Source organism: Oncorhynchus gorbuscha, linkage group LG14 (assembly GCF_021184085.1).
Source record: "Oncorhynchus gorbuscha isolate QuinsamMale2020 ecotype Even-year linkage group LG14, OgorEven_v1.0, whole genome shotgun sequence".
NCBI lineage: Eukaryota > Metazoa > Chordata > Actinopteri > Salmoniformes > Salmonidae > Oncorhynchus > Oncorhynchus gorbuscha.
In genome coordinates this window covers 4,935,833-4,961,933 of record NC_060186.1, presented here as the reverse complement: position 1 = coordinate 4,961,933, position 26,101 = coordinate 4,935,833, and the positions used below count along the sequence as shown (strand labels likewise).

General features: G+C 48.0%; 1 protein-coding gene across 1 annotated transcript in view; it reads right to left on the bottom strand.

Annotated features, from left to right (window-relative positions):
* LOC123995856 overlaps nt 1–26,101 on the bottom strand; it is an 82,732-nt gene that overhangs the window by 5,365 nt on the left and 51,266 nt on the right. The window contains exons 11-19 of the mRNA XM_046299536.1: nt 24,182–24,328; nt 22,594–22,695; nt 18,887–19,102; nt 14,478–14,640; nt 10,791–10,829; nt 8,566–8,677; nt 2,847–3,080; nt 1,821–1,967; nt 239–516 (exon numbers count right to left, since the gene is read on the bottom strand). Coding sequence (XP_046155492.1) covers nt 239–516; nt 1,821–1,967; nt 2,847–3,080; nt 8,566–8,677; nt 10,791–10,829; nt 14,478–14,640; nt 18,887–19,102; nt 22,594–22,695; nt 24,182–24,328 — 1,438 coding nt within the window. The remainder of the gene's footprint in view (nt 1–238; nt 517–1,820; nt 1,968–2,846; nt 3,081–8,565; nt 8,678–10,790; nt 10,830–14,477; nt 14,641–18,886; nt 19,103–22,593; nt 22,696–24,181; nt 24,329–26,101) is intronic.

The following is a 26,101-nucleotide window of genomic DNA, read 5'->3' as shown; positions in this document are numbered from 1 at the left end:
CTTAGTGGGACAGATAGATAGACAGAAAGAAAGAGCCTTGGGCCTTCAGACCACCAGTCTGCTATAAGGTCTTAGTGGGACAGATAGATAGACAGAAAGAGAGAGCCTTGGGCCTTCAGACCACCAGTCTGCTATAAGGTCTTAGTGGGACAGATAGATAGACAGAAAGAGAGCCTTGGGCCTTCAGACCTCTAGTCTGCTATAAGGTCTTAGTGGGGTCTCTATCATCTAGCCCAGCCCGGCCAGCGCCACCCCGATCCCAGTCACCCCGATTCCAGCAGCCATCCTGGACAAGGAATTGTGGTTCTGGTTGGGTGGAGGGCCAGAGAGGCTGTCCCCCGGCTCGGTCCAGTTGATAACAGGCTCCTCGGCGGGTAGCTGGTTGAGTTCTGACTGGGACCCGGTTCTGGAGGAAGCAGGGTTCCTGCTGATCACCAGGTCCAGTTTGTTTCCTGACTCTGCGATCAGAGGGACCACCAGACAGCAGTCGAAGTCTCTGGTCCTCACGTGGTTGATCTGAGAAACCAAAGACCAGAGAAAGAGTTATTTAGATTTGGGTTTAAAAAGCTTTTGAGGTCCATTTGAATGAATGTTAGAGAGGCAACAAAAGGAAGTGATTTGAGTTTGGCGTTTCCAGCTAGCAAGCACAGACTGAAGGTCCGTCGTGGCAAATCTCTGTTTGACCATCATCTGGTGAGCAGAGGTTTGCCACGACACTGGTTTAGATCTGGTTTAAAAGCCAAAGAAACTAGTAAATATGTCATATTTGTATTTCCTGAGACTGAAAGTTTAACTTCAGGCTTTGCCTCAGAGCGGTTTCCTTTCATTTCAGTTAGAAGCCGACAAGATCAATACATCTACTCTGATTAAACCTTCAGGTGAACCGTTTGTAAAACCCAGTTCTTCAAACAGGAAGTCAGAACACTTACATTCTCTCTCGCTCTCTCTCTCTCTCTGTCTCTCTCTCTGTCTCTCTCTGTCTCTCTCGCTCTCTGTCTCTCTCGCTCTCTGTCTCTCTGTCTGTCTCTGTCTCTCTCTCTCTTCTCTCTCTCTCTGCTCCTGTGTTCGGCTGATGTAATATTTACTGATGTACCCGTCAATTACAACCACAATAAACATACAAGCTGAATAATGTATCATCTTGGCTATTGGAATAAACTGCAGTTCATTTCCTTGAGCACCTTCGTGTTTGTGCTTTTAAAAACAACATTGTCATCGACTTGGAAAAAAATCTAAGTTGAATAACGTCCCAGGTTGACGTTCACCTGTCAGAAGACTAAATTGTAGTCGCGTTCCTTGTTTGTGCTTTTAAAAAACAACAGTGACCTGAGGGAAGCTGCTAAGGAAGACAGTCTGTCTCTCTCTCTCTCTCTGAGCAGTGAATAATGAGACAACCTTTCTCTTCTTTTCATATGCTAATGACACATTCACTAGATTGACAGCTTCCCTGGAGAGGGATTCATCTATCCATCAACACGACTCTCTCTGCCAAGTCAGCCTCCCTTAGACCAGCAAGGAAATTAGGCCAATGTTGTGTATCAATTTGGGGCCCCCAAAAAATTGCAAAAAATCCTTTGATGTTCTATGAACTGTGTAGATCTGCTCTACTTTAGGGAGTTCTGTAACACCCATATTTACTTCCTGTCTTTAGCTACATGGAGGAAATAGAAACTATTGGAAAGGTCAAATGATTTCTTATCTAAATGTTGAAAGTGCTTGTGGGCGACGGAGAGAAGCAAAATGGTGCAGTTTGAGGCCATGTGGCGGAGAGTGATGCGGGCGCTGGAGATGGGGGTGATGGTGTGTGTGTGTGTGTGTACCTGTAGCAGCCGGTCGTAGGACTTCAGCCCCCCGACCTCTGCAGGTCCACCTGGGCGGATGTTGTTGACATAGACACCTTTCTCCAGGAGGCCATCTGACACACTGAAGCCAAAGTCTTCAAGGTCCGACTCCTTCGACAGACTCACCTGCACAATCAATCAATAATGTCCTCAACCAATCAATCAATAATGTCCTCAACCAATCAATCAATAATGTCCTCAGCCAATCAATCAATAATGTCCTCAACTAATCAATCAATAATGTCCTCAACCAATCAATCAATAATGTCCTCAACTAATCAATCAATAATGTCCTCAACTAATCCATCAATAATGTCCTCAACCAATCAATCAATAATGTCCTCAACTAATCAATCAATAATGTCCTCAATCAATCATTTAACCTGGTGTAAATAATGCAGTTCATTGATAGACTGGATGATAGGCTGTGTCTGCTGACAGTCATAAGGTGATTGATAGACTGGATGACAGGCTGTGTCTGCTGACAGTCATAAGGTGATTGATAGACTGGTTGACAGGCTGTGTCTGCTGACAGTCATAAGGTGATTGATAGACTGGATGACAGGCTGTGTCTGCTGACAGTCATAAGGTGATTGATAGACTGGATGACAGGCTGTGTCTGCTGACAGTCATAAGGTGATTGATAGACTGGATGACAGGCTGTGTCTGCTGACAGTCATAAGGTGATTGATAGACTGGATGACCGGCTGTGTCTGCTGACAGTCTTAACATGTCAGTACCAGAGCTTCATCATAACTGAAGTTGTCAAAAAGCTCAAGTTGAAGACACGCAGACACTTAAGATGCGTCAGCACGTTCTTACCTTCACAGGGTTTTTAACCCCTCTAACGTTCCATGAAATGAAGTAAACCGTGTAAAGAAAAGCAGCAGTACTCTGGCCCTGGAGGGCCTTGGTGAGCCCCGGGGGGCTTTGGAGGGCCTAGGTGGGCCCCGGAGGGGCATAGGTGGGCCCCAGAGGGCCTTGGTGGTAGTTTATCATCGTTACCTTGTGCAGCTCCACGGGTGTGGGCGACATGACGTCATTCATCTCCTGCTTCATCTTCCTCATGGCGAAGGCCTTGCGTCCCCCGTCACTGGGCAGGGTGTTGGAGCGCGAGGACTGGTTGTACTGAGGCCGGGCTGCGCTGCGCTCCTGGAAGCTGGCCTGCCGACCCAGGTGGCTCCTCAGAGGAGCAGGGTCATGGTTCAGACTCAGACTGCTGCCTGACATAATGGTGGCCTGGAGGGGGGGGAGATGAGGGAGGGAACCGAGAGAAAAAGAGAGAGGCGGGGAGAGGGAGGAGATGGGGGACGGAGAGAGGAATGGGGAGAGAGAAGAGAGAGGGGGAGGGGGAGGAAGAGAGGGGGGAGGGAGAAGAGAGACGGAGGAGATGAAGGAGGGGGAGAAAAGGAGGTTATGGTGATGAACTTCCAAAGTGAGATATGAAGTACAAGGTACGCTCATGGACATGAGAATTGCTCCAGGGGGTAGAATGTGTTCAAGCAGTATGTCAAAGAGAAATGGTTTGATTGTAGAATAATAACATAGACAGTTCCTGTCAGAGGAGATGGTTGGTTCATCATCATCACCATCATCATCAGGACCCAGTAAACAAACAAAGACGGAAAAAACCCCAAGACGCCTTGCAACAACTGTCCCATCATGCTTTGCTCACACCACCATGCCCATTGCCACATCATCATCACTCTTCCCACTGATTGGACAGTAATGAGTGATGTCACTCAAACAAGTGAAACTGAACAGTGTTTCACCCAAGCTGATGCATAGAGGTGCTGCAGAAACCCGAAACCGTTTGGCCAACAACACACTGTCACAGTCTCCATGCACCAAGACACAAGGTACAGCGCTTTTGACTCAAAATGGAAGATGTGTGTGATTCATTCCAACATACAATTTGCCAGTTTTCATGTTGACAAATGCAACATGCTCTTCAATGCTGACATGAATGAACAGACAGACATGTTTCGTTTTAAGCGAATGAGGAGCCGTAGGGTTCAATCCAAGCTGAGGTGGCATTTCATTCAGTCAAACCTCCTTGATTTAATAATGTCTCCAAACCCGAAAGGATCATTATTTCTCTTCCTCCCAAACTAACCTCTGTGATTCACACGGTGTCACTCACTTCCTGCATTGACACTTTCATTTCAAGGTTCATTTTACAATGTATTGCTGAGCGTCAACACACCTCCAGGCAGCACTACGGATGCATCCCAAATGGCCCACTATTCCCTTCATAGTACAGGGCCATGTAGTGTATAATATAGGGATTAGGGCCCATGTAGTGTATAATATAGGGAATAGGGTGCTATGTAGTGTATAATAGGGAATAGGGTGCTATGTAGTGTATAATATAGGGAATAAGGTGCTATGTAGTCTATAATATAGGGAATAGGGCCCATGTAGTGTATAATATAGGGAATAGGGCCCATGTAGTGTATAATATAGGGAATAGGGCCCATGTAGTGTATAATATAGGGAATAGGGCCCATGTAGTGTATAATATGTATAACATAGGGAATAGGGCCCATGTAGTGTATAATATAGGGAATAGGGCCCATGTAGTGTATAATATAGGGAATAGGGCCCATGTAGTGTATAATATAGGGAATAGGGCCCATGTAGTGTATAATATAGGGAATAGGGCCCATGTAGTGTATAATATAGGGAATAGGGCCCATGTAGTGTATAATATAGGGAATAGGGCCCATGTAGTGTATAATATAGGGAATAGGGCCCATGTAGTGAATAATATAGGGAATAGGGCCCATGTAGTGTATAATATAGGGAATAGGGCCCATGTAGTGTATAATATAGGGATTAGGGCCCATGTAGTGTATAATATAGGGAATAGGGTCCTATGTAGTGTATAATATCGGGAATAGGGCCCATGTAGTGTATAATATAGGGAATAGGGCCCATGTAGTGTATAATATAGGGAATAGGGCCCATGTAGTGTATAATATAGGGAATAGGGCCCATGTAGTGTATAATATAGGGAATAGGGCCCATGTAGTGTATAATATAGGGAATAGGGTGCTATGTAGTGTATAATATAGGGAATAGGGCCCATGTAGTGTATAATATAGGGAATAGGGCCCATGTAGTGTATAATATAGGGAATAGGGCCTATGTAGTGTATAATATAGGGAATAGGGCCCATGTAGTGTATAATATAGGGAATAGGGTGCTATGTAGTGTATAATATAGGGATTAGGGCCCATGTAGTGTATAATATAGGGAATAGGGTGCTATGTAGTGTATAATATAGGGAATAGGGCCCATGTAGTGTATAATATAGGGAATAGGGTGCTATGTAGTGTATAATATAGGGAATAGGGTGCTATGTAGTGTATAATATAGGGAATAGGGTGCTATGTAGTGTATAATATAGGGATTAGGGCCCATGTAGTGTATAATATAGGGAATAGGGCCCATGTAGTGTATAATATAGGGAATAGGGCCCATGTAGTGTATAATATAGGGAATAGGGTGCCATGTAGTGTATACTATAGGGAATAGGGTGCTATGTAGTGTATAATATAGGGAATAGGGTGCTATGTAGTGTATAATATAGGGAATAGGGTGCCATGTAGTGTATACTATAGGGAATAGGGTGCTATGTAGTGTATAATATAGGGAATAGGGCCCATGTAGTGTATAATATAGGGAATAGGGTGCTATGTAGTGTATAATATAGGGAATAGGGTGCCATGTAGTGTATAATATAGGGAATAGGGTGCTATGTAGTGTATAATATAGGGAATAGGGCCCATGTAGTGTATAATATAGGGAATAGGGTGCTATGTAGTGTATAATATAGGGAATAGGGCCCATGTAGTGTATAATATAGGGAATAGGGTGCTATGTAGTGTATAATATAGGGAATAGGGTGCTATGTAGTGTATAATATAGGGAATAGGGCCCATGTAGTGTATAATATAGGGAATAGGGTGCTATGTAGTGTATAATATAGGGAATAGGGTGCCATTAGGGACATATCCAATGAGGTTAAATATGCCAAACAACGTCTAAATGAGTAATGACCTCCCCTTCATCAATGACAACATATGGTGTTGTATTGAGCTTTCGCTGGCTGGTCTGACTCACAATCAACGATGCAATATTTCAACCTTGATCAAATTAGTTTTACAAAGAGAAAAAATGTGTACGGTTGCCTCTACGTTAAAATGAACAATGTTTCCTAGTTGTCGTGCCTTAAATAAACAGGGATATATTTGTAGTTAGTGCCCTTTGTGTCTACTGCCCTTTGTGTCAGCCTGTGGTTGGCCGTGGTTCTATAGCCAGGATGAGGTTTGAATCTAGAAGATGGGTTTGAATCTATAGCCTGGGTAGATGTTTGAATCTATAACCAGGGTAGATGGGTTTAAATCTATAGCCAGGGTAGATGGGTTTGAATCTATAGCCAGGGTAGATGGTTTGAATCTATAGCCAGGGTAGATGGGTTTAAATCTATAACCAGGGTAGATGGGTTTGAATCTATAACCAGGGTAGATGGGTTTGAATCTATAACCAGGATAGATGGACCTCTATGGATGTCCGACCATAGAGTTAGGGTTTGAATCTATAGCCTGGGTAGATGGGTTTGAATCTATAACCAGGATAGATGGACCTCTATGGATGTCCGACCATAGAGTTGGGGTTTGAGCCTGGGTAGATGGGTTTGAATCTATAACCTGGGTAGATGGGTTTGAATCTATAGCCTGGGTAGATGGGTTTGAATCTATAGCCTGGGTAGATGGGTTTGAATCTAACCTGGGTAGATGGGTTTGAATCTATAACCAGGGTAGATGGTCCTATGGATCCGACCATAGAGTTAGGGTTTGAATCTATAACCAGGGTAGATGGTCCTCTATGGATGTCCGACCATAGAGTTGGGGTTTAATCTATAACCTAGATGGAACCAGGGTCCGACCATAGAGTTAGGGTTTGAATCTATAACCAGGGTAGATGGTCCTCTATGGATGGTAGATGGGTTTGAATCTATAACCATGGGTAGATGGGTTTGAATCTATAACCAGGGTAGATGGTCCTTGGATGTCCGACCATAGAGTTAGGGTTTGAATCTATAACCAGGGTAGATGGTCCTCTATGGATGTCCGACCATAGAGTTAGGGTTTGAATCTATAACCAGGGTAGATGGTCCTCTATGGATGTCCGACCATAGAGTTAGGGTTTGAATCTATAACCAGGGTAGATGGTCCTCTATGGATGTCCGACCATAGAGTTAGGGGAATCTATAACCAGGGTAGATGGTCCTCTATGGATGTCCGACCATAGAGTTAGGGTTTGAATCTATAACCAGGGTAGATGGTCCTCTATGGATGTCCGACCATAGAGTTAGGGTTTGAAGTTGGGTTTGAATCTATAACCAGGGTAGATGGTCCTCTATGGATGTCCGACCATAGAGTTAGGGTTTGAATCTATAGCCAGGGTAGATGGTCCTCTATGGATGTCCGACCATAGAGTTGGGGTTTGAATGGACCCCCAGGATCTGAGACAAGCTGCACTGGTGATCATCGGAGGCTACAGAGCACCCCCGCAGCCCACTAGCATGAGAGAGAGAGAGAGAGAACAAGAGAAAGAGAGAGTGTGAAAGAGAGTGAGAGAGAGAGAGAGAGAGATAGAGAGAGAACAAGAGAAAGAGAGAGTGTGAAAGAGAGAGAGAGAAGCCAGCAGTACAGGGACAGCACCAGGGTGCCACAGTGTCAGCTACAAGCAGAGAGGAAGCCCCAAAAAGGAAAAGGGTGTACCAAGTTTCTCTTATTCAGAAGCCTGTCTGGCTCGTCCTGGAAAGAGAAGGAGCGGTTACACACATCCACAGGAAGTGACATCATGCGATTGAAAAAAAAAAGAACTCCAAAACAGGAAGTGGAAGGGATGGGGACAGAAGAGGTGAAAGGTGAGAGCTTTTCTTCACCAATATGTTACTGTATAAGTAACGCCACTGGTCTAGAAGATATGTAGGGTTGTCAGTGTTGTGTGGGTATTGTACTGTGATGAATGAGACTGTACATGACCTCAGCCACTTTAAACCCACTGTGATGAATGAGACTGTACATGACCTCAGCCATTTTAAATCCACTGTGATGAATGAGACTGTACATGACCTCAGCCACTTTAAACCCACTGTGATGAATGAGACTGTACATGACCTCAGCCATTTTAAATCCACTGTGATGAATGAGACTGTACATGACCTCAGCCATTTTAAATCCACTGTGATGAATGAGACTGTACATGACCTCAGCCACTTTAAACCCACTGTGATGAATGAGACATGACCTCAGCCCTTTAAATCCACTGTGATGAATGAGACTGTACATGACCTCAGCCACTTTAAATCCACTGTGATGAATGAGACTGTACATGACCTCAGCCACTTTAAACCCACTGTGATGAATGAGACTGTACATGACCTCAGCCATTTTAAATCCACTGTGATGAATGAGACTGTACATGACCTCAGCCACTTTAAACCCACTGTGATGAATGAGACTGTACATGACCTCAGCCATTTTAAATCCACTGTGATGAATGAAACTGTGGATGCCAGACTGGCCACAGGTCTCCAGATCTTCCAGGGCCTGAGACCAGAAGTTCACTTCCTGGTCTGGCTCGGTTAGTATTGCACTGTGGTGAATGAAACTGTACATGACCTCAGCCATTTTGGCTCCTTGTTTACCTCCAGTTCCCTCAGGATGCCAGACTGGCCACAGGTCTCCAGATCTTCCAGGGCCTGAGACCAGAAGTTCTCTTCCTGGTCCGGCTCGGTCCCGTCATGACCCACAGTGAACCTAGAGGGGGGAAGAGGTCAGAGGTTAATACCCCCAGTCAGCCAATCAGTGAGCAGTCAGGGCAGGCGACCGCACTGATGAGGACTGGTGACCACGACGTGTGGGCAGGGTGTCAATGGGCTGTGAGAGTGGAACAGTAAGTAGGTAGCTAGGTAGGATAGGAAGTAGGTAGCATAGGGAAGTAGATAGGATAGGAAGTAGGTGGGTAGGATAGGGAAGTAGGTAGGATAGGAAGTAGGTAGGATGGGGAAGTAGGTAGGATAGGAAGTAGGTGGGTAGGATAGGGAAGTAGTTGGGTAGGATAGGTAAGTAGGTAGGTAGGATAGGGAAGTAGGTAGGTAGGATAGGGAAGTAGGTAGGTAGGATAAGGAAGTAGGTGGGTAGGATAGGGAAGTAGGTAGGTAGGATAGGGAAGTAGGTGGGCAGGATAGGAAAGTAGGTAGGTAGGATAGGGAAGTAGGTAGGTAGAATAGGGAAGTAGGTAGGTAGGAATGGAAGTAGGTAGGTAGGTAGGATAGGGAAGTAGGTAGGTATCTAGGTAGGTAGGATAGGTAGGTAGGTAGGGGTAGGTATAGGAGGTAGGTAGAAAGGTAGGTAGGTAGGTAGGTAGGATTGGGAAGTAGGCAGGAAGGATAGGGGAAGGTAGGAAGGATAGGGAAGTAGGTAGGTAGGTAGGGATAGGATTGGGAAGTAGGTAGGAAGGATAGGGAAGTAGGTAGGAAGGATAGGAGAAGTAGGTAGGTAGGATAGGATAGGGTAGACAGGTAGGATAGGGAAGTAGGTAGGTAGGATAGGGAAGTAGGTAGGATAGGGAAGTAGGTGGGTAGGTAGGTAGCTAGGTAGGTAGGATAGGGAGGTAGGTTGCTGGGATAGGTAGCTAGGTAGGATAGGGAAGTAGGTAGGTAGGTAGGTTGCTAGGTAGGTAGGTAGGTAGGTTGCTAGGTAGGTTGCTAGTTAGGTAGCTAGTTAGGTAGGTTGCTAGGTAGGTAGGTAGGTTGCTAGGGTAGATAGCTAGGTAGGTTTCTAGGTAGATAGCCAGGTAGGTTGCTAGGTAGGTTAGGTAGGTAGGTAGGTTGCTAGGTAGGTAGCTAGGTAGGTTGCTAGGTAGGTAGCTAGGTAGGATCCAGCTGGGGGAGATCCAGCTGAGAGGTGTGTTTCAGAGACAGTTTGTTGAGGCTAAGGGGAGCGACCAGTAGGGGGTTAGGGTTGGTTTGGGTTGAGAGTGTTAGCGTTGGGAGGGAACAGCCCTGCCTTGTGCCATTCAAGTGAAGGTGGGGGCAGGTGTTGGGGTACAGGTGAGTGTGTGTAGTGTTGAGGTTAGGAGAGAGACATGGCTTTCTTGGTTTAAGTGGGACTGGGAGGTCTCAGTGAGAGGTTTGGGTTTGGGTTGAGAACTAGGGGTATAAGGGGTATAAGGAGACAGCCCTGCCCTGTGCCACCCAGGTTAGGGTTAGGTGGGGTTAGGGTTGGGTTGGGTTGGTTTGAGGACTAAAGGGGGATAAGGACACAGCCCTGCCGTGTGCCTCCCAGGTTAGGGTTAGGTGGGGTTAGGGTCAGGTGGGGTTAGGGTTGGGTTGGGTTGGTTTGAGGACTAAAGGGGGATAAGGACACAGCCCTGCCGTGTGCCTCCCAGGTTAGGGTTAGGTGGGGTTAGGGTTGGGTTGGGTTGGTTTGAGGACTAAAGGGGGATAAGGACACAGCCCTGCCGTGTGCCACCCAGGTTAGGGTTAGGTGGGGTTAGGGTCAGGTGGAGTTAGGGTTAGGTGGGGTTAGGGTTAGGTGGGGTTAGGGTTGGGTTGGGTTGGTTTGAGGACTAAAGGGGATAAGGACACAGCCCTGCCCTGTGCCTCCCAGGTTAGGGTTAGGGTTGGGTTGGTTTGAGGACTAAAGGGGGATAAGGACACAGCCCTGCCGTGTGCCTCCCAGGTTAGGGTTAGGTGGGGTTAGGGTTAGGTGGGGTTAGGGTTGGGTTGGGTTGGTTTGAGGACTAAAGGGGATAAGGACACAGCCCTGCCCTGTGCCACCCAGGTTAGGGTTAGGTGGGGTTAGGGTTGGGTTGGGTTGGTTTGAGGACTAAAGGGGGATAAGGACACAGCCCTGCCGTGTGCCTCACCTGCTGTCAGTGATTAGACCGGTGGGCAGTGTAGAAGCTCTGTCGAACGTCAAGGAAGAGAGGTACTTCAACAATATATCAAGAACACCAAGACACCAATTCAGATTCCCTTCGAAACCCTTTTCTGATGACGGCTAGCTGATGAACAATTCCCTAAATCTGTGTTCTGTACTTCCTGTCCCAAATCTGTGTTCTGTACATCCTGTTCCAAATCTGTGTTCTGTACATCCTGTCCCAAATCTGTGTTCTGTACTTCCTGTCCCAAATCTGTGTTCTATACTTCCTGTCCCAAATCTGTGTTCTGTACATCCTGTCCCAAATCTGTGTTCTGTACTTCCTGTCCCAAATCTGTGTTCTGTACTTCCTGTCCCAAATCTGTGTTCTGTACTTCCTGTCCCAAATCTGTGTTCTGTACAACCTGTCCCAAATCTGTGTTCTGTACTTCCTGTTCCAAATCTGTGTTCTGTACATCCTGTCCCAAATCTGTGTTCTGTACATCCTGTCCCAAATCTGTGTTCTGTACTTCCTGTCTCAAATCTGTGTTCTGTACTTCCTGTCTCAAATCTGTGTTCTGTACTTCCTGTCTCAAATCTGTGTTCTGTACTTCCTGTCCCAAATCTGTGTTCTGTACTTCCTGTCCCAAATCTGTGTTCTGTACTTCCTGTCCCAAATCTGTGTTCTGTACTTCCTGTCTCAAATCTGTGTTCTGTACTTCCTGTCTCAAATCTGTGTTCTGTACTTCCTGTCTCAAATCTGTGTTCTGTACTTCCTGTCTCAAATCTGTGTTCTGTACTTCCTGTCTCAAATCTGTGTTCTGTACTTCCTGTCCCAAATCTGCGTTCTGTACTTCCTGTCTCAAATCTGCGTTCTGTACTTCCTGTCCCAAATCTGCGTTCTGTACTTCCTGTCCCAAATCTGCGTTCTGTCCCTTTTGTACTTCATTCAAAAGCTTAAAAGTGATTTATGATAGAAGATATGCTGAATATACAAAGAGCTTCTTTATCAAACACAAACAGCCGTTAGCCAAAGGTCAAGTTCAAACAGCAGCTCTATGTGTGTGATCCAGCTCTACCTGTGGAGACATCTACGATTTATGCAAGAGCTGCATCCACATGGGTGCTACAAGGGGGCCACATGGGAGCCACACACACACAGACACAGACACACATACATACATACAAACAGCAGCTCATATATCCACACACACACACACAGACACAGACACACACACTGGGGCAGCAACACCTCTAGATACATACTAGTAATATTTCACTAATAATACCTTAAAGTTGTAGTGTTTCTGGGCTGTCATGTATACTGTGTGTGTGTGTGTGTGTGTGTGTGTGTGTGTGTGTGTGTGTGTGTGTGTGTGTGTGTGTGTGTGTGTGTGTGTGTGTGTGTGTGTGTGTGTGTGTGTGTGTGTGTGTGTGTGTGTGTGTGTTCAGGGAATGCAGAACAATCACTGAAACATGACTGAGGTGTTTGACAGTTGGTTGCGAGATTTTATTTTACCTTTATTTAACTAGGCAAGTCAGTTAAAAACAAATGTTTATTTTCAATGACGGCCTAGGAACAGTGTGTTAACTGCCTGTTCAGGGCACAACGACAGATTTGTACCTTGTCAGCTTGGGGGTTTCAATCTTGCATCCTTTTGGTTCCTAGTCCAACGCTCTAACCACTAGGCTACACTGCCTTTAACCACTAGGCTACACTGCCTCTAACCACTAGGCTACACTGCACTGCCTTAACCCACTACGCTGCTAACCACACTGCCTCTAACCACTAGGCTACGCTGCCTCTAACCACTAGGCTATCCTGCCTCTAACCACTAGGCTACCCTGCCTTTAACCACTAGGCTACGCTGCCTTTAACCACTAGGCTACCCTGCCTCTAACCACTAGGCTGCATTGTCTCTAACCACCAGGATACCCTGCCTCTAACCACTAGGCTACCCTGCCTCTAACCACTAGGCTACCTGCCTCTAACCACTAGGCTACCCTGCCTCTAACCACTAGGCTACCCTGCCTCTAACCACTAGGCTACCTGCCTCTAACCACTAGGCTACCCTGCCTCTAACCACTAGGCTACCCTGCCTCTAACCACTAGGCTACGCTGCCTCTAACCACTAGGCTACGCTGCCTCTAACCCCTAGGCTACCCTGCCTCTAACCACTAGGCTACCCTGCCTCTAACCCCTAGGCTACGCTGCCTCTAACCACTAGGCTACCCTGCCTCTAACCCCTAGGCTACGCTGCCTTTAACCACTAGGCCACGCTGCCTCTAACCACTAGGCTACGCTGCCTCTAACCCCTAGGCTACGCTGCCTCTAACCCCTAGGCTACGCTGCCTCTAACCCCTAGGCTACGCTGCCTCTAACCACTAGGCTACGCTGCCTCTAACCCCTAGGCTACCCTGCCTCTAACCACTAGGCTACCTGCCTCTAACCACTAGGCTACCTGCCTCTAACCACTAGGCTACCCTGCCTCTAACCCCACTAGGCCTCTAACCCCTACTACGCTGCCTCTAACCCCTAGGCTACGCTGCCTCTAACCCTAGGCTACGCTGCCTCTAACCCCTAGGCTACGCTGCCTCTAACCACCAGGCTACCCTGCCTCTAACCACTAGGCTACCCTGCCTCTAACCACTAGGCTACCTGCCTCTAACTACCAGGCTACCCTGCCTCTAACCACTAGGCTACCCTGCCTCTAACCACTAGGCTACCTGCCTCTAACTACCAGGCTACCCTGCCTCTAACCACTAGGCTACCCTGCCTCTAACCACTAGGCTACCTGCCTCTAACTACCAGGCTACCCTGCCTCTAACCACTAGGCTACCCTGCCTCTAACCACTAGCTGCCTATAACCACCTGCCTCTAACCACTAGGCTACCCTGCCTCTAACCACTAGGCCACGCTACCCTGCCTCTAACCACTAGGCTACGCTGCCTCTAACCCCTAGGCTACCCTGCCTCTAACCACCAGGCTACCCTGCCTCTAACCACTAGGCTACCCTGCCTCTAACCACTAGGCTACCTGCCTCTAACTACCAGGCTACCCTGCCTCTAACCACTAGGCTACCCTGCCTCTAACCACTAGGCTACCTGCCTCTAACTACCAGGCTACCCTGCCTCTAACCACTAGGCTACCTGCCTCTAACCACTAGGCTACCTGCCTCTAACTACCAGGCTACCCTGCCTCTAACCACTAGGCTACCCTGCCTCTAACCACTAGGCTACGCTGCCTATAACCCCTAGGCTACGCTGCCTCTAACCCCTAGGCTACGCTGCCTCTAACCCCTAGGCTACCTGCCTCTAACCACTAGGCTACCCTGCCTCTAACCACTAGGCTACGCTGACTCTAACCACTAGGCTACCCTGCCTCTAACCACTAGGCTACGCTGCCTCTAACCACTAGGCTATGCTGCCTCTAACCACTAGGCTACCTGCCTCTAACCCCTAGGCTACGCTGCCTCTAACCCCTAGGCTACCTGCCTCTAACCACTAGGCTACCCTGCCTCTAACCACTAGGCTACGCTGCCTCTAACCACTAGGCTACCCTGCCTCTAACCACTAGGCTACCCTGCCTCTAACCCCTAGGCTACGCTGCCTCCCCAGATAAAGGGCCAGTGGTGGTGTCGCTGAGAGGTCAAAGGTTAGAGGTTCAGGGAGGTGAGAACAGGGTTGTACGTACCCGCCGGCGGTGGGTCTGTCCCATTCGTCGTCGCTGAGGCCCAGGTCTGCCAGGACGTTGTGTCTCTGGCGGGTGCTGACGGGGGACAGGCTGCCCTGGCTGGGCTTGGCGTTCCTCCACTCATGGCTGTGGAAGCTGTAGCCAGACGCCTGGAAACCTGGGGCTGGGACGGGATGCATACACACACCACAAGACTATGTTAGCCCACGGAGCTAAAGCCTAGAGCTAACACTGTCGGTTCAGCTATCAGGTACGTTTCCTCCTCACATGAGCATCGTTCAGTCAAAACCCTCCACTACATCTCCACTGTATGGACCTGGCGTGCTACAGCCACTCACTAGTGATAATGTAGTACAAAGCCTTGATGAATGGATCTCCCTGTCATTGAACGTGATAATGTAGTACAACGTCTTGGTGAATGGATCTCCCTGTCATTGAACGTGATAATGTAGTACAACGTCTTGGTGAATGGATCTCCCTGTCATTGAACGTGATAATGTAGTACAACGTCTTGGTGAATGGATCTCCCTGTCATTGAACGTGATAATGTAGTACAATGGATGGATCTCCCTGTCATTGAATGGACCTCCCTGTCATTGAACGTGATAATGTAGGACAAAGCCTTGGTGAATGGATCTCCCTGTCATTGAACGTGATAATGTAGTGACAACGTCTTGGTGAATGGATCTCCCTGTCATTGAACGTGATAATGTAGTACAACGTCTTGGTGAATGGATCTCCCTGTCATTGAACGTGATAATGTAGTACAACGTCGTGGTGAATGGATCTCCCTGTCATTGAACGTGATAATGTAGAACTAGTTGGTCATATGTTAGAGTGTTGAGATCCAGCTCTCACTCTTTCTGGTCTGATATTGAGTTAAACAAAGACATCTGACTGTTTGGCTGCAGCGACTCTATTCTGCTGCTGTGTTTCATCAATAATGTAGAGCTGGAGGAGTTTCTATTCCTTGTGTGTGATCCAGCTCTACCAGTGGAAACATCTGTGATTTATGCTAGAGCTGCATCCACATGGGTGGTATAAGGGGGCCTCAATGGGGCCACATGGGAGCCACACACACACACACAGATACACACACTGGGGCAGACCTGCCAACGCCACAAACAGCCGTTAGCCAAGATCAAGATCGAGCCACACACACACATACATATATACACACACAGACACAGACACAGACACACACACACACACACACACACACACACACACACACACACACACACACACACACACACACACACACACACACACACACACACACACACACACACACACACACACACACACACACATACACACACACACTGGGGCAGCAACACCTCTAGACCTGGACATTAGATGGACCACATGATGATCTGTCCTCCTATGGGACATTAGATGGACCACATGATGATCAGTCCTCCTATGGGACATTAGATGGACCACATGATGATCTGTCCTCCTATGGGACATTAGATGGACCACATGATGATCTGTCCTCCTATGGGACATTAGATGGACCACATGATGATCTGTCCTCCTATGGGACATTAGATGGACCACATGATGATCTGTCCTCCTATAATACAATTAGATGAATTTTCTCATCATAGTAAATATCCTAATAGGATCAGCATTGTTCTCCCGTAGTAAATATCCTAATAGGACCAGCATTGTTCTCCTCAGTAAATATCCCAATAGGACCAGCATTGATGTAAATCTCTAATAGGATCAGCATTGTTCTCCTCATAGTACATAATACAGCATCATAGTAAATATCCTAATAGGACCAGCATGGTTCTCCTCATAGTAAATCTCCTAATAGGACCAGCATGGTTCTCCTCATAGTAAATCTCCTAATAGGACCAGCATGGTTCTCCTCATAGTAAATCTCCTAATAGGACCAGCATGGTTCTCCTCATAGTAAATCTCCTAATAGGACCAGCATGGTTCTCCTCATAGTAAATCTCCCAAAAGGACCAGCATGGTTCTCCTCATAGTAAATCTCCTAATAGGACCAGCATGGTTCTCCTCATAGTAAATCTCCTAATAGGACCAGCATTGTTCTCCTCATAGTAAATCTCCTAATAGGACCAGCATTGTTCTCCTCATAGTAAATTGTTCTCCTCAATAGGACCAGCATTGGTATCTCCTAATAGGACCAGCATGGTTCTCCTCATACATCTCCTAATAGGACCAGCCTGGTTCTCCTCATAGTAAATCTCCTAATAGCATTGTTCTTCTCGTAGTAAAATCTCCTAATAGGACCCGCATTGTTCTCCTCATAGTAAATCTCCCAATAGGACCAGCATGGTTCTCCTCATAGTAAATCTCCTAATAGGACCAGCATTGTTCTCCTCATAGTAAATTTCCTAATAGGACCAGCATGGTTCTCCTCATAGTAAATCTCCCAAAGGACCAGCATGGTTCTCCTCATAGTAAATCTCCTAATAGGACCAGCATGGTTCTCCTCATAGTAAATCTCCTAATAGGACCAGCATGGTTCTCCTCATAGTAAATCTCCTAATAGGACCAGCATGGTTCTCCTCATAGTAAATCTCCCAATAGGACCAGCATGGTTCTCCTCATAGTAAATCTCCTAATAGGACCAGCATTGTTCTCCTCATAGTAAATCTCCTAATAGGACCAGCATGTCATAGTAAATCTCCCAAAGGACCAGCATGGTTCTCCTCATAGTAAATCTCCTAATAGGACCAGCATGGTTCTCCTGGATAAATCTCCTAATAGGACCAGCATGGTTCTCCTCATAGTAAATCTCCGAATAGGACCAGCATGGTTCTCCTCATAGTAAATCTCCTAATAGGACCAGCATGGTTCTCCTCATAGTAAATCTCCTAATAGGACCAGCATGGTTCTCCTCATAGTAAATCTCCTAAAAGGACCAGCATGAGTCCCCCAGGTTCCTCATTCGTTCTAGCACATGTTGGATAATGTTATAATGCATCCCAAATGGCACCCTATTCCCTATATAGTGCACTACTATAGACCAGAGCCCTATTCCCTATATAGTGCACTACTTTAGACCAGAGCCTTATTCCCTATATAGTGCACTACTTTAGACCAGAGCCCTATTTCCTATATAGTGCACTACTTTAGACCAGGGCCCTATTCCCTATATAGTGGACTACTTTAGACCAGAGCCCTATTCCCTATATAGTGCACTACTTTAGACCAGAGCCCTATTCCCTATATAGTGCACTACTTTAGACCAGAGCCCTATTTCCTATATAGTGCACTACTTTAGACCAGGGCCCCATTCCCTATATAGTGCACTACTTTAGACCAGAGCCTATTCCCTATATAGTGCACTACTTTCGACCAGAGCCCTATTTCCTACATAGTGCACTACTTTAGACCAGGGCCCTATTCCCTATATAGTGCACTACTTTAGACCAGAGCCTATTCCCTACATAGTGCACTACTTTCGACCAGAGCCCTATTCCCTACATAGTGCACTACTTTCGACCAGAGCCCCATGTGTGTGTTTGCGCTTGTAGTGTGTGTGTGTGTGTGTGTGTGTGTGTGTGTGTGTGTGTGTGTGTGTGTGTGTGTGTGTGTGTGTGTGTGTGTGTGTGTGTGTGTGTGTGTGTGTGTGTGTGTGTGTGTGTGTGTGTGTGTGTGTGTGTGTGTGTGTGTCTCTCCCTCGGCAGGGTGATTATAGTTAACTAAGAGGCCTTACTGTGTGGGGAGGAGACTCATTGTAAATCCAGCACATCATTGCTGTGGGGATCATTCTACCATTATAATGGTTAAGGGCATCCCTAGATCCATTAGCCAATCATTTCCTACTCAGTAGAAGAAAAAAATTAGAATGGTCTTCCAGCCAATCCCCACGTCGCCTCGCCCACAGCTGTATAATGCATAATGAATGCTCTGATATAAATGACCCTCTAGGAATCAGGAAGGATGTATTGGCAACGTGAGCTGTATTCTCTAAAGTCTATTTTATTGGACAACTGCTGTGGGATGTTGCTATGGTGATGGTCAGTAATGGTTTGTTTTATCAGTATTGTTTCGACCTTTCTAGGGAGTTTTTCCTAGCCACCGTGCTTCTACACCTGCATTGCTTGCTGTTTGGGGGGGTTTTAGGCTGGGTTTCTGTACAGCACTTTGAGATATCAGCTGATGTACGAAGGGCTATATAAATACATTTGATTTGATTAGATATTGTGTTTTTGGACATTCTGTCTGTCCCTCAATGTCTGTAACTGTCAGGTACACAAGTGCCAAATATGTATGTACACTCTCTCTCTCTCTCTCTCTCTCTCTCTCTCTCTCTCTCTCTCTCTCACTCACTCACTCACTCACTCACTCACTCACTCACTCACTCACTCACTCACTCACTCACTCACTCACTCACTCACTCACTCACTCACTCACTCACTCACCCTGGGTGTTGAAGGTGGTGTCTATGGCCGAGCCGTCCCAGGACTCCACGGCTGAGTCCACAGAGGGGATGGTGGTGGAGTAGAGGTCAGAGAGCTTCCCAAGTTTCTGGCTCTCTGCCTGGTTTCCCAGCCCGCCTAACCCTGCCTCGTCCTCCACATCACTCAGCATCACATCACTGAGATGACCAGACACCGACGGCTGCTTGGGACTGGCCACTAGAGGAGAAGGAGAGGGAGGGAGAGAGAATATGAGAAAATGTGAAGGGGAGAAGTGTGAAACAAAGGGAAATGGTGAGAAAATGTGAAGGGGAGAAGTGTGAAGACAGAGAGAAGAGAGAAGATGAGAGAGAGAGAGACAGAGAGAGAGAGAGAGAGAGAGAGAGAGAGAGAGAGAGAGAGAGAGAGAGAGAGAGAGAGAGAGAGAGAGAGAGAGAGAGAGAGGGAGAGAGAGAGAGATGAGGGAGAGAGAGAGAGAGAGAGAGAGAGAGAGAGAGAGAGAGAGATGGAGAGAGAGAGGAGAGAGAGAGAGAGAGAGAGAGAGAGAGAGAGAGAGAGAGAGAGAGAGAGAGAGGGTGAGAGAGAGAGAGATGAGGGAGAGAGAGAGAGAGAGAGGGAGAGAGAGAGAGAGAGATGGGGAGAGAGAGAGAGAGAGAGAGAGAGAGAGAGAGAGAGAGATGAGGGAGAAGAGAGAGAGATGAGGGGAGAGAGAGAGAGAGAGAGATGGAGGAGAGAGAGAGAGAGACAGAGACAAGCAGAGGAAGAAATGCTAACGAAATATGTTATTTTCCCTCACAGCCATTTCCAGACGACTTCTAAATCAATCTCACTGTAGTTCAGCAGAAATAAGCTCAGCTCGAGATAAGAGCAAATTGTCTTCTGTAGTGGAAGACATCTGCAGTAAATTCTATGTATTGAATCCATTTGGCCTAAACCCAACAAGTGTTCTAGGAATAGGAGGCCGTGTTGAAGTACTACTGCATCCACTGTGATGAGGTGTGTACAGCGTTGATATGGGTGGTGTGTGCGTGAGCGGGGGTGTGTGTGTGTTTAGGTGTGTGTGTGCGTGTTTAGGTGTGTGTGTGTGTTTAGGTGTGTGTGTGTGTGTTTAGGTGTGTGTGTGTGTGTGTGTGTTTAGGTGTGTGTGTTTAGGTGTGTGTGTTTAGGTGTCTGTGTGTGTGTGTTTAGGTGTGTGTGTGTTTAGGGTGTGTGTGTGTGTGTGTTTAGGGTGTGTGTGTGTGTGTGTTTAGGTGTGTGTGTGTTTAGGTGTGTGTGTTTAGGTGTGTGTGTTTAGGTGTGTGTGTGTGTTTAGGTGTGTGCGTGAGCGGGGTGTGTGTGTGTTTGTGTGTGTGTGTGTGTGTGTGTGTGTGTGTGTGTGTGTGTGTGCATGGTACACAGTGTGTGTGTGTGTGTTTGTGTGTGTGTGTGTGTGTGTGTGTGTGTGTGTGTGTGTGTGTGTGTGTGTGTGTGTGTGTGTGTGTGTGTGTGTGCATGGTACACAGTGTGTGTACATGGTGCAGTCCAGCACAGCATAGATAACTAACGTGTTAGGGTTTAGTACATTGTTATGTAGCTGTATGTACAACATGTTACCTGAACCTTGACCCCAGTGAGTGCTCTGTCTGTACTATGTCATGGTCTTTGACCCCAGTGAGTGCTCTGTCTGTACTATGTCATGGTCTTTGACCCCAGTGAGTGCTCTGTTTGTACTATGTCATGTGTGATGGTCTTTGACCCCAGTGAGTGCTCTGTCTGTACTATGTCATGTGTGATGGTCTTTGACCCCAGTGAGTGCTCTGTCTGTACTATGTCATGTGTGATGGTCTTTGACCCCAGTGAGTGCTCTGTTTGTACTATGTCATGTGTGATGGTCTTTGACCCCAGTGAGTGCTCTGTTTGTACTATGTCATGTGTGATGGTCTTTGACCCCAGTGAGTGCTCTGTTTGTACTATGTCATGTGTGATGGTCTTTGACCCCAGTGAGTGCTCTGTTTGTACTATGTAATAGAGAGCAATAGTAAAGTCTGTATTTTTTTAGGTACTAACAGAGTCTAACTCTCTCTTGGCTGAACCAAACAGTTGGATAAAGACTCATTTCTGTTGTAAAGTATTGGGACAATGCTTTTTGAGGATAAATGTTGAAAATAAGGTCTGGAAAACACAGGCTGAGGAGATTTGTTTTGTTGTGTACGATAATCTTCATCAGCTAACGTCAATGTTTGGGAATTTTTGTAGCATTTATGTCATGTGCACGTTAAGGCTTCAGCATTCATGAAGGTCACGTTAGCTGGCTGATGTTATCTCCTAGGACACAACATAAAGGTCACGTTAGCTGGCTGATGTTATCTCCTAGGACACAACATAAAGGTCACGTTAGCTGGCTGATGTTATCTCCTAGGACACAACTGTGTTACTGGCTGATGTTATCTCCTGAACACAACATAAAAGTCACGTTAACTGACTGATGTTATCTCCTAGGACACATCATAAAGGTCACGTTAACTGGCTGATGTTATCTCCTAGGACACAACATAAAGGTCACGTTAGCTGGCTGATGTTATCTCCTAGGACACAACATAAAGGTCACGTTAACTGGCTGATGTTATCTCCTAGGACACAACATAAAGGTTACGTTAACTGGCTGATGTTATCTCCTAGGACACAACATAAAAGTCACGTTAACTGGCTGATGTTATCTCCTAGGACACAACATAAAGGATCCGTTCTCTGATGTTATCTCCTAGGACACAACATAAAGGTCACGTTAACTGGCTGATGTTATCTCACACAAAAGAGAAAAAGGGTCAGTGTTCATTGGAAGGATCTCCAGAGGAGAAGATAACGACTCATTAGGGATGACTACCTTATTTTCAGCGTTTATCCTGTTTCCCATGTGGATCGGCTGTCAAACACACAGAGAAACACCAGGGTAGTGTACTCAAGCTGGCGAGCTCTGTGTGAACGGTCCTGGGCCTCTGATGTACTGTCAATAGGTCCTTGCTCATGTATCTGTGTGTACAGTGTGTTCTGCTGTGTGTGTGTGTGTGTGTGTGTGTGTGTGTGTGTGCTGTGTGTGTGTGTGTGAGTGGCAACAAAATGATCTGTCAGATTGTGTGCCCCCCCCGGTCCTTCAACTCTGTTATGTGTACTGTGTGTGTGTGTGTGTTTCTGTCTTCAGACCAGCTGGTCTGTGCGTCGTGCGTGCGTGCGTGTGTGCTATCTGTGTGTGTGTCCTCCCCAGTCTCCCTGTTTCTTGATCTTCAGTGTCAGACTCTCCAGCCATCTGCAGCAGGGATGGGAGGGAGTGGTTTACCCTTCAGACTGTTACAGTTGATGGGAGGATCCTGTCTCCGATGGGAGCTCCGGCAGAGAAACACCAGGGAGAGGGAGGGAGGGATGTACTACCAAGGGATCCTGGGCGATGTGGGAGGGCACAGAGAAACACCAGGGTAGGGAGGGCAAGAGGTCCTACACACAGAGGGGAGGGCAAGAGAGGGAGGGACCAAGAGAGAGGGAGGGCAAGTCTCCCAGGGAGGGTGGGAGGGAGGGCAAGAGGGGGGAGTGTTCAGGGAGCAAAAGAGGGAGGGGAGACTACCAAAGGAAGTTGCACCTATCCCTGTCTGTCATCTTCCATCCTGTCCCCTGTCTCTGCAAACGTGGCAACAAAACCCCTGTCCCATGTCCCCTGAAACCTCAACTCTTTATCCTACTGAGCGCAAACACCCCTGTCCCAGACCAGCCCTGTCGTCTGCCAGCTATCCACACCCCAGGGTCCCCTGTCTCAGTTCTACCCAGCACCACCGAGGGGTCCCCTGGGAGGGAGGGAGGGAGGAGGGCACACCCCTGAGGGAGGGAGGGCCCCATGTCCCCTGGCTGGGAGGGAGGGAGGGCACCCCTGTCAAGAGGTCCCCTGGGAGGGCTGAGAGGGAGGGGGAGACAGATCCTACCCTGTCTGTCATCTTCCATCCTGTCCCCTGTCTCTGCTAGCTACGTACACCCCATGTCCCATGTCCCCTGTCTCTGCTAGCTACCCACACCCCATTCCCATGTCCCCTGTCACTACCAGCTACCCACACCCCATTCCCCTGTCTCTGCTAGCTACCCACACCCCAGTCCCCTGTCTCTGCCAGCTACCCACACCCCTGTCCCATGTCCCCTGTCTCTGCTAGCTACGCACACCCCTGTCCCATGTCCCCTGTCTCTACCAGCTACCACACCCCTGTCTCCTAGTCCCCTGTCTCTGCCAGCTACCCACACCCCATTCCCATGTCCCCTGTCACTACCAGCTACCCACACCCCAGTCCCCTGTCCCCTGTCTCTACCAGCTACCCACACCCCAGTCCCCTGTCTCTACCAGCTACCCACACCCCAGTCCCCTGTCTCTGCTAGCTACCCCCCAGTCCCCTGTCTCTACCAGCTACCCACACCCCAGTCCCCTGTCTCTACCAGCTACCCACACCCCAGTCCCCATGTCCCCTGTCTCTGCCAGCTACCCACACCCCTGCCCCATGTCCCCTGTCTCTGCTAGCTACGCACACCCCTGTCCCATGTCCCCTGTCTCTGCTAGCTACGCACACCCCTGTCCCATGTCCCCTGTCTCTGCTAGCTACGCACACCCCTGTCTCTGCTAGCTATGCACCCTGTCTCTGCTAGCTACGCACACCCCATTCCCATGTCCCCTGTCACTACCAGCTACCCATTCCCATGTCCCCTGTCACTACCAGCTACCCACACCCCAGTCCCCTGTCCCCTGTCTCTACCAGCTACCCACACCCCAGTCCCCTGTCTCTACCAGCTACCCACACCCCAGTCCCCTGTCTCTGCCAGCTACCCACACCCCAGTCCCCTGGCCCCTGTCTCTACCAGCTACCCACACCCCATTCCCATGTCCCCTGTCACTACCAGCTACCCACACCCCAGTCCCCAGTCCCCTGTCTCTACCAGCTACCCACTCCCCTGTCCCCTGTCTCTACCAGCTACCCCCATTCCCCTGTCCCCTGTCTCTACCAGCTACCCACACCCCATTCCCCTGTCCCCTGTCTCTACCAGCTACCCACACCCCATTGCCCTGTCCCGTCTCTACCAGCTACCCACTCCCCATTGCCCTGTCCCGTCTCTACCAGCTACCCACTCCCCATTCCCCAATTGCCCTGTCTCTACCAGCTACCCACACCCCCCAGCTCTCTCACCTCTCGGCCAGCGACCCCCACCCCCTAGCTCTCTCACCTCTCGGCCAGCGACCCCCACCCCCTAGCTCTCTCACCTCTCGGCCAGCGACCCCCACCCCCTAGCTCTCTCACCTCTCGGCCAGTCCTCCCTTGGTGAGGCTGGAGATGACGATGGGGTCAAAGGGCTCCTCTGTGCCTGAGATGGTGATCCCCAGCGGACCTCCATATCTCTTCAGCTCCACCGTGTAGATGATGGATCCAGACAGCTCCTGTTCGTCTGGAACACAGGACAGCACAGTGTCTTCCTCCGTCCCTTGGCTTTACAACCCTGTCCCCATGCTGGGACAAGCACTGGTCAGGGTTAGGACCAGGGTTAGGACCAGGGTTAGGACCAGGGTTAGGGTCAGGGTTAGGACCAGGGTTAGGGTCAGGGTTAGGGTCAGGGTTAGGACCAGGGTTAGGGTCAGGGTTAAGACCAGGGTTAATACCAGGGTTAGGGTCAGGGTTAGGACCAGGGTTAAGACCAGGGTTAGTGTCAGGGTTAAGACCAGGGTTAAGACCAGGGTTAGGGTCAGGGTTAATACCAGGGTTAGGACTAGGGTTAAGATCAGGGTTAGGACCAGGGTCAGGTTCAGGGTTTGGGCCAGGGTTAAGACCAGGGTAAGGACCAGGGTTAGTACCAGGGTTTGGGCCAGGGTTAGTACCAGGTTTAGGACCAGGGTTAGTACCAGGGTTAGGGCCAGGGTTAGGACCAGGGTAAGGACCAGGGTAAGGACCAGGGTTAGGACCAGGGTTAGGACCAGGGTAAGGACCAGGGTTCGGACCAGGGTTAGGGTCAGGGTTAGGGTCAGGGTTAAGACCAGGGTTAAGACCATAGACCATATAGGGTTAGGACCAGGGTTAAGACCAGGGTTAGGACCAGGGTTAAGACCATAGACCATATAGGGTTAGGACCAGGGTTAGGGCCAGGGTTAGGACCAGGGTTAAGACCAGGGTTAAGACCATAGACCATATAGGGTTAGTACCGTTTAGAAATTACAGCATTTGTTTTACATAATCCCCCCATTTTAAGGGACCAGAAGTATCGGGACAAGTTCACTATTAAAGGAAGTAGTAAATAGTGAAGTGTTTAGTCCCGTATCCATAGCAATGACAACATCAAGCTTGTGCCTCAAATTGGTTGGATGCATTTGCTGTTTGTTTTGGTTGTGTTTCAGATTATTTTGTGCCCAGTATAAATGAAGGGTAAATAAATGCATTGTGTCATTTTTGGAGTCACTTTAATTGTATAAATAAGAATAGAATATGTTGCCTAAACACTTCAACATTCATGTGGATGTTACCATGGTTACGGACAGTCTTGAATGAATCTCGAAATAACGATGACTGAGAAACTCATTCAACCTCGTAGTTATTGTATCATTTAAAATACAAAGTGCCAGAACAACAACAAGGGTCCTTTTGGAGCTCACTGTACGACAGCATGGAGATAGATAACAGAGTGGAGCTAGATAACAGAGTGGAGCTAGATAACAGAGTGGAGTTAGATAACAGCGTGGAGCTAGATAACAGTGTAGAGTTAGATAACAGAGTGGAGTTAGATAACAGAGTGGAGTTAGATAACAGTGTAGAGTTAGATAACAGCGTGGAGCTAGATAACAGAGTGGAGTTAGATAACAGTGTAGAGCTAGATAACAGTGTAGAGCTAGGACAGGGAGGACCTAGATGAGAGGACCAAAAGAGAGAGAGAACCTAGAGAGAGAGTGTGGAGGCTAGATAACCTAGATGTGGAGAATTATCTCTCCGTGTTGAGAGGGCATCCCAGACGGACTGTAGCCCAGCTAGTTCCTCTCCATCAGACCAGGAACGTTGAAAGAGAAGCCCTGCTCATTTGAAACTCAGAGGGTCAGAGGTCACACATTCAGATCAGATCAGAGGGTTAGCTACAGTTTCCTCACACATACAGATCAGATCAGAGGGGAGCTACAGATCGGATAACAGTTTCCTCACACATACAGATCAGAGGGGCTACAGTTTCCTCACACATACA